The 13,871-nt window shown below is 35.8% G+C and overlaps 1 protein-coding gene across 2 annotated transcripts in view; it reads right to left on the bottom strand.

Moving 5' to 3' along the window:
• The window catches only part of RFX3_1 (Transcription factor rfx3), a 30,543-nt gene that overhangs the window by 12,298 nt on the left and 4,374 nt on the right, over nt 1-13,871 (bottom strand). For both annotated transcript variants that reach the window (XM_035733026.2, XM_051217115.1), the window contains 7 exons: nt 13,247-13,325; nt 11,976-12,191; nt 7,921-8,713; nt 5,416-5,609; nt 4,115-4,309; nt 2,222-2,425; nt 170-381 (listed from right to left, as the gene is read on the bottom strand). In XM_035733026.2, the coding sequence (XP_035589844.1) occupies nt 170-381; nt 2,222-2,425; nt 4,115-4,309; nt 5,416-5,609; nt 7,921-8,713; nt 11,976-12,191; nt 13,247-13,325 (1,893 nt within the window). The remainder of the gene's footprint in view (nt 1-169; nt 382-2,221; nt 2,426-4,114; nt 4,310-5,415; nt 5,610-7,920; nt 8,714-11,975; nt 12,192-13,246; nt 13,326-13,871) is intronic.

Raw genomic sequence — 13,871 nt, 5'->3', positions numbered from 1 at the left:
ATTCCTTGTGGTTAGGATTGTGGATGAGCACTTTTAAAGAGTTCTATATTAGGTATCAAACAATTGTTCAGTGATTTCAGGTCTCCAATGGTCGCTTACCAAGAAGATTACTTTGTAATTTAAACTATGAAAATTTTCGGATTTCTTAATTCCATTATTAAAAACTTACCTGTAAAAAGACCATTTCAATACTAGTTGATGTGCAGCTCTTGTATAAGCCAAACTATTGCCTTCAAGTGGTTGTAAGATGCTAGTCACTACTGTATCTAACCATTGAGCCCATTCTTCCAGTGATGCATGCTTTTGTAAAATACGTTTAAAATCATGCTCTAACTGACTAACAGTAGAATCACTGCATTGACATACCCATGAAGCTTGTTCCTGTAGATAGAGAGAGGAAGAAAGAAAAGTAAATAACATTTGATAGGAGAGATATTATGGAGGAAAAGTGAAGATAACATTTCCGGTAAAATATGCTGTACTTTGGTGGAGTTGTAGTTTACAACAAAATAAACTTTATCATTAGCGCTTATCTCATATGGAAATGAGAGTTTTTAGTTATTTCGCATGATATGTCATTAATATGATAATACAGATACATGTAGACAATTACGTATATGTATTCAACTCAGTCAGTCATACAAAATGTAGAACCTGACACGTATGTGTGTCGGTTCAAGTTGCCATGCCAAATTAACACAGAGAGATAAAAACTACCACAAGAAAAACTCCAGAGTAGTAGTAGTGGAGAAAAACAAAATATAGGGTATAATATTTCGGGATCAGGTTCTGGAAGAATTCATCCAAGTGATTGTGAACAATTTCAAGCCATGTCACCCAAAACATTGCTCACGATAATCACGCCCACCTCAACCTGGTGGTCTGGACCTACCTACAAGACTCCGTTCAACAATTAGTATTTTGATGGACTGATGTCATACCATCGTTTGACTATCTCCAACTTCTTCCAGCAAACTCCTGAATCGGCCATTATTAGGCATTAGGTCCGTTGATGTCCAAACGCAATACATGTCACAAATATCTCAGTTGATAATAACCCATTATTTTATCAATCGATTTGCTATCCCTACCTAGTACTGTCTAACGCGAGAGTTGCTCAATCAGTGTTTCAAAAATGTACGAGCAATACTTCGAAGGCATCTATGATCGAATACAAGAAATTTACAGATATCTTTTAATTTTAATGGCCAGATTTAACACATATAAAGTAGAACGGAGCTAATTGTTGTATAGAATCTCAACACGAATTTAAAAAGCATGGTTGGCTTTTTACAAATTACGTCACTTGTGATGTAGGCAAACAAAGGACAATCTTAAGTTTTAGAGTTATCTTATATCCTTTGTTCCACGAATTCATACAGTTTTCTATGCCCATTATTTCCTATAACTAATGATTCTGTTAACCCATCACAAGCAAAGCCAACAGAAAGAACTGATTTAACGCTTGTGAAATAAATAGGAAGCTGATAATGTTTATATCCAGGACAGAAATGAAAGCTCCATATATCAATCGTCTAATCTCAGAGAACTTAATAACACTGAAAGCAACCACTGTAACTATAAATCTTCACCAAGATTTCAATCATGCTGCATGATTGAAGACCATTGACAGAAACCTATGTACGTTGTAATTGTCGAAGATGAACATTAAATTACAGATAATATTGAAAAGTATGAAATATTGGATGTTTTGTGCCATAGCTTGAGAATCCTTAGCAGTGCATCGAAATCACAATGATTTCATATATTCAACTGTAATCAATTTGTTTACTTCTAATGAATCTCCTAAACTAGAATGACAAAAAACAGTGTCCTCTAGTCTTCTTTTTCTCAATGGTATTCTGATGGATGATAATTTGTAGTGAAATTAACAGCGTTGGGCGCCGGCTAAGTAGTCTAGAGGTTAGGCGTTCGCGCGCGAGACCGAAGACCCTGGGCTGGATTCCCGCGTGCAGGATCGTGGATGCGCAACGCTGAGTTCCATATTAGGATGTAACGGATGTCCGATGCTTCCAGGATTTCAGTGGTAGTCTAGCTTAGGTGGATTAGTGAATTCAACTGAATAATATCCCTTACATAAGAACGATTATTACTACTATAAATTTCATGAATTAAATAATGAAGACGCATAAACTGATGATTAATGAAACACATTTTTTACTATGATACCACATACTACGACAACAAATGAAATACTCACTTGTACATTATTGAAATCGACACGATTTAAATCGGCCAACATTTGATTAATTTGATTAGCATTTTTTAGTACAGCACGAGCAGCTTGAGCTAAATGATTTAAACTAGTGTAACGTCGAAGAGTTTGTGCTAATGCACACACAGCGGATATTTTTAAATTAACAAGATCTGTATCTAAACCTTGTATAGCTTGACGCATCCAACCCTTGTAAAAAAATATATAGGAGAGAACAAATTGTATTAGTGTATAAAGTTTGTGAAGATTAATGAATCGTATCGCTTGCATCACAGATTCAATTTAGTTAAACAAATACTAAAACCCAAAAAGCATTGGGCAGCTGTTTTGTCATAGCATGGGGTTTTTTATAAGTGAGCATCTACAAACTCACCGGGAATTGAACCCAGAATCTCCAAGTCTTATAATTAACGTTTAACCTTTATATCACTGAGTCAGTATTCAAAGGTTTAGTGGTGTATGTTACTTATGTCTTTCAATATAAGTAGTACGTAAGACTAATGTGAAGTGGAAAACCTGGCAGCAGGAGGCTAAGAAAATCGAGTGAAAGAGAAAAGAAGGGAAAATAGAAAGGAATTGCGGACTGAAAGAATCATACAGAATGTGAAGGGTAAATGATGAAAATTTGCAAATGAAGTATTGAGTGTATGGTTCTTATATTTTACTAATAAACTCTGTAATTTTGTATCAAAATACAATTGGTCGTCCCCACCTGAGTCACTCATTACAATTTATATTCCTAACTTAAGTTTATTCGTGATATAGCTCAGTTGTTCTCTGAAACAAACCATTAATAGATAACTGTCTCCATTGGTTGCGTCGATTCTCACTAGAAATTTGAGAATTATCTCTTGAAATTAACCCCCGTGGAGTAGGTGATTATTATTAACAACCAATAAAAAGTTCATAACTTAGCAACATACAAATTACAGTATCTGAATGTACCAGATAATTTAGTGAATCATATGCAATGTAGAAAATGGTACATATGTGAATGAATTGAACACATGTTGTTTGAGGTTCCCTATTAGTAAAAGATGTAGGTAAGTCCATTAGAAAGTAGTAAATTAAACAGCGAATAGGAATAATGATGTATCGCTGTTGACTATAATGAAGAGTGTAGCAGCATTAACATTTTCAGCGATGGTGTTTTTCTATACGAACAGAAGATAAAACATATCTGTGCTGAAAAAAAACTTATTAATACTTAACAGATTCCTAGTCTAGATGACAAGGTTTGAAAACTATGGAGATAATATAAAAACATCGTGTGTCTAGCCTTAAAGTTTTTTTTCAGAGGTATCTGGTGGGGTTATTCGAATAACAAGATCAAAAGTGTCTTTCTTCATTCACTTAAAAAAAGGAAGGAACTTCAGGATGTAAGTTATGGAGAGCAATGAGTTGCTCTTGGAACCCTAGCTAATGTAGACGATCTTTTCCTTTAAAAAGGAACTTTTCTTGGACTACTATTTAATTACATTACTTTTGATAAACATTTGCATTAAGTGTTCTGTAGAATATATCCTAAATAAAATTGTAGACTACATTACGAAATGACTTTAACTAACATCAATTAATCCCAACTCAGTGAGCGGTCTAACATATACTCGCCAAGAAGCCTGAAAGTGATTAGTTCGAATCTCTGGTAGGATTTTGCGTCGGCAATTATGAAGAGCCTCATATTAGGGCAAAACAAAAGTTAGCGTTTCCTAGTTTTCAATAGTTATCTAGTCGACAGATTCAGTGGATTTTCATCACAAGCTGATGTCAATTTGTTAAGGAATATTAGATGCCAAGAGAAGAGGGAGGGAACATTGGACTGCTAATTTATCGTAATATGAAGTAATAATAGTCTTCCTTCTAAAAAAATTGGCTCACTTCAAGAGATTTTGCAAAATTACGAATTGCTTGTGTAAGAGTTGGCGGAATAGGTCGAAGTACATTTGGTATTAAAACTTCAGCTAATGATTGATAGAATGTATGATCATAAAGTCGAATAAATTGTAAAATGGCCGGATCGGACACGAGTGAATATAATCGTTCTTGTGATAAACTTTGTTTTAACCGAGAATCCTACCAATAACAAAAAATAAACACAATAAACAAAACTAACATAAATATTAGACTTTGAAATTATTTAAATAATAATTAGGTGAACTAGATGAAAGAGTATTCCGAAGATTGTAAAGACTAAAATCCTCAAACGAAGAAACTGTCTTGGTCAATCGTACTTGTAGAGGGGAATGTGCGACTGAAAGGTAGTCATGTATGGCGGTGGTTGCAGGTAGTTGACAGGAAACCCTGCACGACTTAGGTTTCGTGCTAGTTGGGAATGACAAGAAAATTGTACTTATAATCCTAAGGGAACTTCCTGGAGGGTTCGACCCCATGTCACTCAGCCTCAGTAAGAGACGTTACAGATACACCTTGGTGATAAGTACCTAATGGCACGAAATCTAGGTTAAATTTCCTATCGTCTACCTCCAATCATCATCACCTTACATCTCATACATATATAACATAGTTAACTGCTCAATAAGCAATCAAGTGTAATTGACGTCAGATCTTTGCATATACAATTATCAAGGATCTAACAGATAATGGATATGAAATATCTCAAAGGTGTTCATAACAATTGATTAGCAATGCATCCAGCCTTTACTCTGCTTTTTAGAAGCCATCGCTATCACGTGTACAGAAAAGCGAAGTAAACCTACTTAGTCCCAACCAAGCAGTTGTGAAAGATTTGAGATAATGCAATTCAGTCAGTCATCAATCACTGATTACAGGAAACGCATGGGGCCCAACCAAGAATTTTATATCAAAAGTCGCTGACATGATATTACCATTCTGGCTCTTTTCAACCCAATATTGCTCGTCGGAGAACTTGAAGGCTGATGTAACTGTGATGCATCCCTCAGTCGATGAAGTTTTATATACTCATAGACTTGACTTTAACGTATACTTTTATGTGTGAGAATTGCTTAGTCTAAAGCACCTGAGCTGGGGTTTGAACATAACGTGCTAGTGATTGAAATTCAAATGTACCACAGTCTCTGAGAAATTTGCTTTTTTAACGATACTACCCTATTGATGATTGAGAATATTGTGAATACATGAATATATATAAATACAATTGAATAGTCGAAAAAAAAATCGATAGTATTTTTAATACTTACTCGTACTTCTTCAGTGCACCAAAATGCTTTCCATACTGTTTCAATTGAAGTAAAATCTAAATTTACTACAGCATCAAGCATATAACCAGCGGATAAAGCGTAAAGACGACAAAATGTAATTACATCTTCATTTGTTGATAAATTATTCGATGTTTCAACTGTTTTTAAACGACTTTTATTCTCTGGCAAATCAACTGATAGATTGTAAGAAAACAAAAATAAAACATAAGAAACATCATTTAGAAGAATATTCATTCTATGTAGTAATGTACTTGTCATTGAACATTTTCAACTAACAATGATGAATTAAAGATAAAGGTAAACTGTCAATTAATTTCCCTTTTATTTTTATATTCAAAAATTATCCTCAATACGTGGTTCTGAAGGTGAATAATTTATGTTAAACTTTCCAAAGATTGATCTTCTATATAGACACTTTCAGATACACACATAGGGAAAGAAAGATTTAAAGTATGGAGATGAAATCCACTACCTTCCGAATACCTCAAGGACATCCAAGATCTGTGCTCCTATGTTTTTTCTCAAATGAAAAACATTACTTTGGAATAGATATGTGCCAATGCCTAATTTGATCACAGAAAATAAAGTAGTTGGTCACATGGTGATCGGTGATCACTATCAATATTGTGATTTAAATCACACCTTAGTAGATGATGACTGAATAAATTTAAGTAGGGGACACACATACACGTTTTGGTTTTTGTTATATATTTTCGACATTCATTGTCAGATTTTTCAATGGGTTGATCTCTTATCAGGAGACTTATTTGTTGACTTGGAATACGCAGATGAAATAGTTCTGTTGGGTGAAGATGCTCAAAAATCCAGTCTCATAAACAATTGAAGCAGGAATGCAAGCATGTTTAGAATGCGATTCTCTCGCGCCAAATACAAAATATTATTTCAGGATTAGCTTGTGTCAGCACCTGAATTAATGATAGGGAGTGAAGTAGTTGAGGGTGTCGAATGCTTCACTTAAATTGGAAATCTCATCAATCCTGATGGGCTGGTGTTTGACGAAATCTCATCTCGGATCATGAAAGCTCGATTAAACTTTGCCAACTTGCGTTACTTGTAATGTAAGCGAGATATACATCTACCAACCGAAGGACGAATTTACTGCCCAGCATTTCGCTCCGTTCTACTTTATGGGTGTGAAACCGCCATCAACATAATTGTAGATTACTAGTATTCGATCATAGGTATCTTGGTCGAGCATTTCGAGACCACTGAGTTGGCAACCCCGAGGTTAGGCATGGGGTACTGGGTAGGGATAACAAATCGACTAGTGAAGCAGTAAATCTTCATCAAATGCGATCCCTTGGATACGTGTTACGTACGCTCAACCACCACCTACTTAGATGGGCGATGCTGTACGTTGTAAGAGTAAGCTAGGGGCAGATAATTCAAAACGTAGCATCGATCCATAAAGCCACTAGAAGCTGGACTGAGTGATGTTAATATGTGTAGGCTACCTGGTTGGGTTCCGCATGATTATCGTAATGAATGGTTAGAGACTCAATGAAATCACTCAAAATTATTTGCAAAGGCGCCGTTGTATCAATTTTTTGTCTTCTAAGCTTCGAGATTCCGCATAATTTTTCTGATCTCTGATCTCTTCTATTACAATTATTACTACCCCCACTACTCTGGAGCTTACCTACAGGATTTCATCTCGCTGTGCTAATAAGGTACGGCAACTTGATGTGCATACGTACCAGGTTTTACGTTGCGACTAACTGGTTGTAACGAGGGCGGTGTCCACAGAACTGCTGTGGAATATGCTTTGGGAAGGTGTGATGAGAATGCTATTAACTCCTTTTAATATACGTATCTACAAAATACTGACTACGTATAGTGGAACACATTGGGTGACTAAATGGTTAGGTTTTGATTAGAATAATAAAACGTACGGAAGGTGGATCGATTGATAAGACTGTGAAATTTTGTTAAATAAGACTATTTAGGGGGGGGGTTATAAATTTCAAAAAGGTGTGGATGTATCTTGATTAAGTCACGGTATTGTCAGCGGTCAGGAATGAGTAATCGCATATTCAAATCAATTCTAACCTAGTGTTATGACGGAAGAATTGATTTGATAGAACATTGTGATCATCGTTCCTCCAGATATCCTGGTACGGTCGAAGGTGAGGAGAATCCACTCTTCCTCTCAAAATGCCCTCACACGGCCACTATTAGGGAAGTCTAACTCACTGCCTTCTCGCGGCATGAGGGTTTTTTACGAAATTGAGAGGACAAAAAGTGAATGTCTAACGCTTTAACCGGGTTGGTGTATGTGGAGGATCCACTTAGGGGTTGGAAAACCACAATTCTAAACTAATGGTGTACATGTGATCCAGGATCCTGATGGAAAAATGTCGCACGAACATTCATCGAGTCTACTAAATATAAGTTAGTTCTTTTGATGAAATGAATCAATTATGAATTTATATATAAATAGATAAACAAGATTGTGTTTCTTACCTTCACTTGGCACAGGAAGACCAGATGATCGGCATATTTCATCTAGATTAGGCAATGCGGAACTAGCTTCACCAAGAAAATGTGCATGATGTTGACCATTGCCAACACCACTAGAAGATAATAAAGGACTTGTTACTGAATTTGTCGTAACACTATCAACATTTTGACTAGTGGAATGTGAAGAAACACTTCCACTACCAACATAAAGATTATTATTTAACATTGATTTATCTGAAGAACGGAATGTTGTCACTGTCGTACTGGTACCGTAATGAGATGATAACTGAGAATTACTACTACTAATATTACTACTGGCATTACTGCATGAGATATGTGATGTTGAATGAACATGAGATGCTAAATTATTTAATCCAAAAGAAGTGTTCCCAACTCCAACACCTCCACTATTGACTCCATTCCCATTTGTACTTAAAGATTTCAATCGATTTAACGAAGAATTTGTGAAATTTTTCCATTCAGCTGCAGCTTCCATTGTTTGACGATGATAATTAGGATAATGTCGAAGTGAGAAACCAGCATCTTCGATAAAATGATTTAAAGGTGAGTTTGGCTTAATACGAATACCATAATAATGATATTTAGAATTTCCACGTGTACCTAGTCGTCGTGTACGTAGGCCAAAAAATACTGAACGTATTAATTTACCAAATGATGCTGGATTCATTGGCTCTAATTTATGTTCATTACAATGTTGTAAATAATGAAAATATAATGTACTACGTGGAAGACTAACACCATCAGCTGTCTCGTAATTATCAACAAGCCATTGAACCTAAAATATGATAAGAAACAATTTGCTTTATTAGTGAATAATGTTGAAAAAAAAACAAGTTTAATATAGGTCAAGGAACAAATGCAACATACATATACCATTAGATTGTAAGCTTTATAAATAGTACATCATATGGATTTCAGTCGCCAGCTGTAATGTATATCAATATACGAAGCTAACACATTAAGTACTATTGACGAAAAAGTTGTATGTAGCTGGGTTTCAGCAGCTGTTGTCGTCTGAGCTCTGTTATCATTCTCCTAGATCAGTAAGACCACTACTACTACTAGTAACCTAGTCTCATTTTCAGATCCCTTAAGAATAGTGTGTATACAGCTGGGAAACGATAATCAGCTACCGACATTTTGAACACCGTTTAAGATCATCTTGTTCATTGATTAACTAACTGAAGATTATGTAAGATGTACCAGATCTAAGATTTATCGAGTAAGAGTTTATTTTTGTGTGAATAAAACAGACAAAAGACATTATGATACAGTAAGGTAATAACAATAAGGTGTCACACAAAATTTTGTAAAGAAACAAGAGATGGAATTGATTGTATTATCAACATCTGTATCAGTGAACTAGATTGGTATTTAATAAATGCATTATATATAACCTACTACCGCCTACCCTGATATTTGGTTTGGCAGAGTAAGGGGTTAAGTGCGAAGATAGCAAAGGGTGGTTGAACTAGAACATAGGATTAGTGCATGAATTTATCGAACGGTATTCTGAGGCAGATGTGGTTGGGATCCGAGTGGTAACTATGGTCTGAGGTTGTAGACGTTGGGGGAAATGATTAAAAGTCAGTCGCAGTGCCACAGATGTATTCATTGTTTGTTAACCCTTTAGGTTTTGAGTTTTAAGATTATTTTATACCTCTTATTCTTACTTCTCGAATTACATTGTTCCAATATTGGTAAAGAATACACAGTGAAGCTGCTGAAACAAAATTCGTAAAACATGTTCGAAATACTAAAGCTGTTGTTTGTAGATAATGAAATTAAGTGCATTATCATAATCAGTTTGCGAAAATGCTCAATGTTGGACCTCGACATTATTTCCACGCTCTTGTCATTGAATGTAAACAATCACACAAAACAATATATATCATCAGATCGGAGGGAGCAAGTTTTACAAGCATATAGCAGAACAAAGGTCGGTGAGGCATTGTATATTCAACCTCTTACAGATAAACTGATATTATGACGGCATTAGAGATGGCCTACATTAACACATAAACTACTTCAAACTCCATTATATGTAGAGCAATCTCCTGTAACATCAATCGTGTTAGCAAGATATTGATTGGATTAAAGAATATTCCGTGCAGGATTGTTTATTTATTTATTCATTTAAACACATAAACATTGGTACAAGGAGGCACCAAATACATATACGCTACATAAATCATTAAGTTTGTGTGAGGGCTGAGATAGTGCCCGGGTGCTCAGACCGAAGCAGGTGATTTTCTTAGGGGACCACACCTCGAGCCTTTGACCTAAAGGTCTGACCCACAAGGCAGTGGAGCATCATAAACAGATGCAGTCCCATGGTAGCCGGTGACCAACAATTGGTTCATACGCCGTTTGTCCCCACAGGATACTGGAGCCCATGTGCATCATTGGTTTGGAATCCGGTTAAAGCGCCGGACATTCGCTTTTCGTCCTTTCAATTTCGTAAACAACACCCCCCGCCACGAGAAGGCAGCGGGTAGGACTTCCCTGGCAGAGGCTGTATACGCGTGGCCGTGTGAGAGCATTTCAAGAGGGAGGGAGGGCCCACCCCACTCTCGGACATACCAGGGCATTTGGGGGCAGGATTGAGTTGGAGTACGTCGATTGATCATTTATTAGTCAATCAACGTTAGCGGATACTTGAAGAAGACTCTAGAATATCGTGCAAAATTATAAATATACTAACATTTTTCTTATTGCGATTCTTACTCCCATTCAACCTTGTTTATTTTGAATATTATTACGTTCCTGTTCAACCGTGTTCTGGTTTGGCGACTTGTCAAGTGAAGTAGTGTCCAGGAATACTAAGCAATAAGAGATCATAACTAGTTGTAAGATTAAAAGGGGATGGTGAAATTAAGTAAACTTGTTTGTTCAACTCCATTTTTCGACTGTAATAATGAGAAGACGTATTGGTGTGCCTTAATTCTGCCTAAGTTTGTTTTTTTCTGTATAGACTTCAAAATGTTGGTAAAATTTTCATGAGCGTAGCATTCTTTAAAAGACAATCCCATCGTAAGAGTCCATAGAGCTTACGAAATTGAGTTACAGGTATATTGAACAAAAAGTTAACGATTAAACAATGGAATAAAACCAATTATTGATGGTGAGCAGTTAGAATCAGTTGAAGAGTTTGTGTATTTGGGTAGCTGTGTAAGTGCTGGTGGTGGCGTAACTGATGAGGTCAACTTACGTATAGTGAAAGCCAGAGCGGCTTATGACAGTCTGAGCCATCTTTAGTGCCTTTGTGATATTAGTTTGCCTGTAAAAGGTCAGGTTTACAACGCGTCGATGAGAGGCTTGCTGTATGTTTGTGAAAACTAGCCTCTCCGAGTTGAGAACGTTAGGCAAGTCTTTGTGTTCAACCATCGTTGTATCCGAACGACTACTGACACTCAATGGTGACACCATTTTAGTGCTGCAGAGGTTCACCAACATTTATTCGGGTAAAGTGGCAATAATCTAGTTACTGTCATCACCCCAAAAAAAACACCAGCCTCAATGGCTTAGACGTATGCTACCAATATCGCTTCAGCTGATTTCACATCGTGAATTATTTGCCGACGCTAGGATTAACTGCAAAAAGCGAAGAAGTGGTCAGTTTATGATATGGTGTCGTGGCATGAAAGGCTGTACAGAAGTGACATCCGTCAGACCTTCACGACTTCTTGGTCGGGGTCTTAGAGACAATACAACACAGTAACTTGGCTCGAAATAGAAGTCACTGGCGATTGTGTTGTGATTTCCTCTTACTTCCTTTATATGAGGGTGAAGAACTTCAACTAGGAGAAACCTTTCTGGTTATATTTTTTTCTTAAATGAACTGCTTATTTCATTGATTTTTTCACCTATTCACATTTTTATCAATTGGTGTTTCTTTTGACTCAATTATACTCACTTTTTCTCCACCTCTTAAAAAACTCATTTTCTTATCGCTTAGGACTAGTACCAATATTTCTGTGTTTAAATATAGACACATAAATAATGAAATCACTACCAAGTACTCAATATCTACTTACAGTGACAGGACTAGCTTTTGCTGTATGGGATATGGAGGATCCGTCATCATCTAATTGACCACTTTGTACTAAATATGTTGCACCTTGATGTGTAACTAATTGAGCGTGACCAACACCAGCTGTGGCAGTTAAATTTGCATGTGCCGCCGCAGCAGTATGTAAGGCACCAACATGACCTGTTGCACTATTCGCTGCACCAAACGCAGTAGCTAAAACCTAAAAAAATTCCAAAATAAATTAGACAGATACAATACATAAAGATGGTGTAAAATTTCGTATTAAACTATGACGCAGTAATTCATCATATTTTGGAACAGAAAGGAAAAAGTATACAGTTCAACAAGGGAACAATGGATAAAACCCTACATCCCCAAAAACTGCATAGTGCCTTAAGATTCGAGGGAAGGAGGATAGCCGAAACTGGAATGCATGGGAAGATGATACAGAATGCATTTATACCACTGTGACTGATTATTAACCATTTAACAGCTCAAGATCACCAATAACTAGTGATGTTCAAATGCCCCGATATTTCCAAGTACAACCAAGGGTGGATGGATTTAAATCTCACTCTCTTCTATTCACTGTCTTCATACTATAGAGGTTTTGCTTACGAAATCGGGCCCCTTTGTACCAACGTTCACATGTTTACGTAAATCAAAAATACAGTCATCACGTGAACCCCAGCTAGTTAGTCTAAGCCTATTCACACTGACAAGCGGTTAATGGACGGAAATCCTGTGTTTATATAACCGCCTTTAACTTTCATTCAACGTACCAATCACTCCTAGCCCTGACAATACTGAGCGTTTAGATACGTAGGCGGTGGTTGGGAATATATAACACATATCCAAGTGGTCTCAGTCGATAATAATTTAGAATCTTATTGACTGATTCAGCACTTTTTTACGTAGCATTTAACCTCGAAATTGTTTGAGCAATGTCAACTGAAATAATAAAAATATTAATAATCATTTGATTATCCGTGGGTAACTTCAAAATAGATTTCTGAATACATTAATGAGAAATTGTGATCAATGAAATCCAATCAGAGAGACATATCATTAATAACTTCAGATAAGAATTGTACAACAGTATAAAAATTGAAGTTGAACACACTAAAAATAATTATCACTACAAGATTTGAGAATGTCTCAGAGAGTCGTAAATGAATGTTCACTACTGACCGACGAAACCACTACATTAGATCAAAATGAAAATCACTTTTGATGACTATTCAAAACAGTCATAATAATGAAGAAAATACTAACTTGTCCATTAGCTGTTTGATAATATGTTGGTCCGCCTGAAACAGGAGCATAAATAATCGGTGTATATTCTTGATATTGTCTAATAAAGGAAATAAATGGAGAAAAAAATTCAACAAATACGTTGTTAGTAATAATACAATGTAAAATATTATTTAGATATTTAATAAAGAAAAGAAAAACAAACGAAAACCAATAAGATAAACTCAAACAAAATCATATTACTGTTGTACAGTCTGTTCAATGGAATAGATGAACTGAAGCGGTTGTTCAAACAATTTATGATGATTTGATCCAATTTAAAGTCAATAATATTGTTTTGTTTGACATTTCCTTTATTTCATGAAAATACATTCACAATTGATTCGTTAAAATATATATATATATATTCCTGGATGTTCATAGAAGTTAAACTCTCCAGTTATTTTATCATTTCATGTTTTATAGAATTGTATACACCAATGATTTATTTCTGGGTTTCAGTTAAAATTGAAGTGTTTTGTAGTTTTCGTTCACAATTACCTGATCCAGTCTTTGTAAACAGCTGTTTTTTCTTTTCTCAATAAATGATCTATAGTATTTGATACATTTTCTAAGAGTACTTCTTATGTTTCATTAAAGGAGGCAC

This window comes from Schistosoma haematobium, chromosome 6, assembly GCF_000699445.3.
Source record: "Schistosoma haematobium chromosome 6, whole genome shotgun sequence".
Taxonomy (NCBI): Eukaryota; Metazoa; Platyhelminthes; class Trematoda; order Strigeidida; family Schistosomatidae; genus Schistosoma; species Schistosoma haematobium.
This window is presented reverse-complemented; position numbering and strand designations above follow the sequence as displayed.